At 39.3% G+C, this 338-nt stretch overlaps 1 protein-coding gene across 1 annotated transcript in view; it reads left to right on the forward strand.

Annotated features, from left to right (window-relative positions):
• Window positions 1-234, forward strand: part of GNL3 (guanine nucleotide binding protein-like 3 (nucleolar)) — a gene marked incomplete at its 5' end in the record, with an annotated part of 8,534 nt that extends 8,300 nt beyond the window's left edge. The window contains one exon of the mRNA XM_009698905.1: window positions 146-234. Within this exon, the coding sequence (XP_009697207.1) occupies window positions 146-234 (89 nt within the window). The remainder of the gene's footprint in view (window positions 1-145) is intronic.
• Between the last annotated feature and the right edge of the window lie 104 nt (window positions 235-338).

Raw genomic sequence — 338 nt, forward strand, 5'->3', positions numbered from 1 at the left:
GCAAAGCTTGGAAAACGACAAACAAGTCCTACAAATTCAGAAAAACAGACAGCAGGTCTGTATTAAAAACCCTGGCTTGAGGGATAGTCTCTAGTACTTGTAGCACTTGCATTGGTTTCATTAACACATGATTTTCTTTTCTCAGAAAGTGAACATTCCAATTTGCTATCATTCAGCTTGGATAAGACAGCAGATGAAGATGATGCCTACGACTTTAATACAGACTATGTGTAATGAATTATGTATGAAGACACTGTTTGGAGACTCTTATTACTGGCTTTCAGAACAGTCATGAAGGCTTGTGTTGCGGCAGAAGTTGGAGGAATGCCGCATACACA

Source organism: Cariama cristata, unplaced genomic scaffold, assembly GCF_000690535.1.
Source record: "Cariama cristata isolate BGI_N322 unplaced genomic scaffold, ASM69053v1 scaffold43164, whole genome shotgun sequence".
In the NCBI taxonomy this organism is placed as follows: Eukaryota; Metazoa; Chordata; class Aves; order Cariamiformes; family Cariamidae; genus Cariama; species Cariama cristata.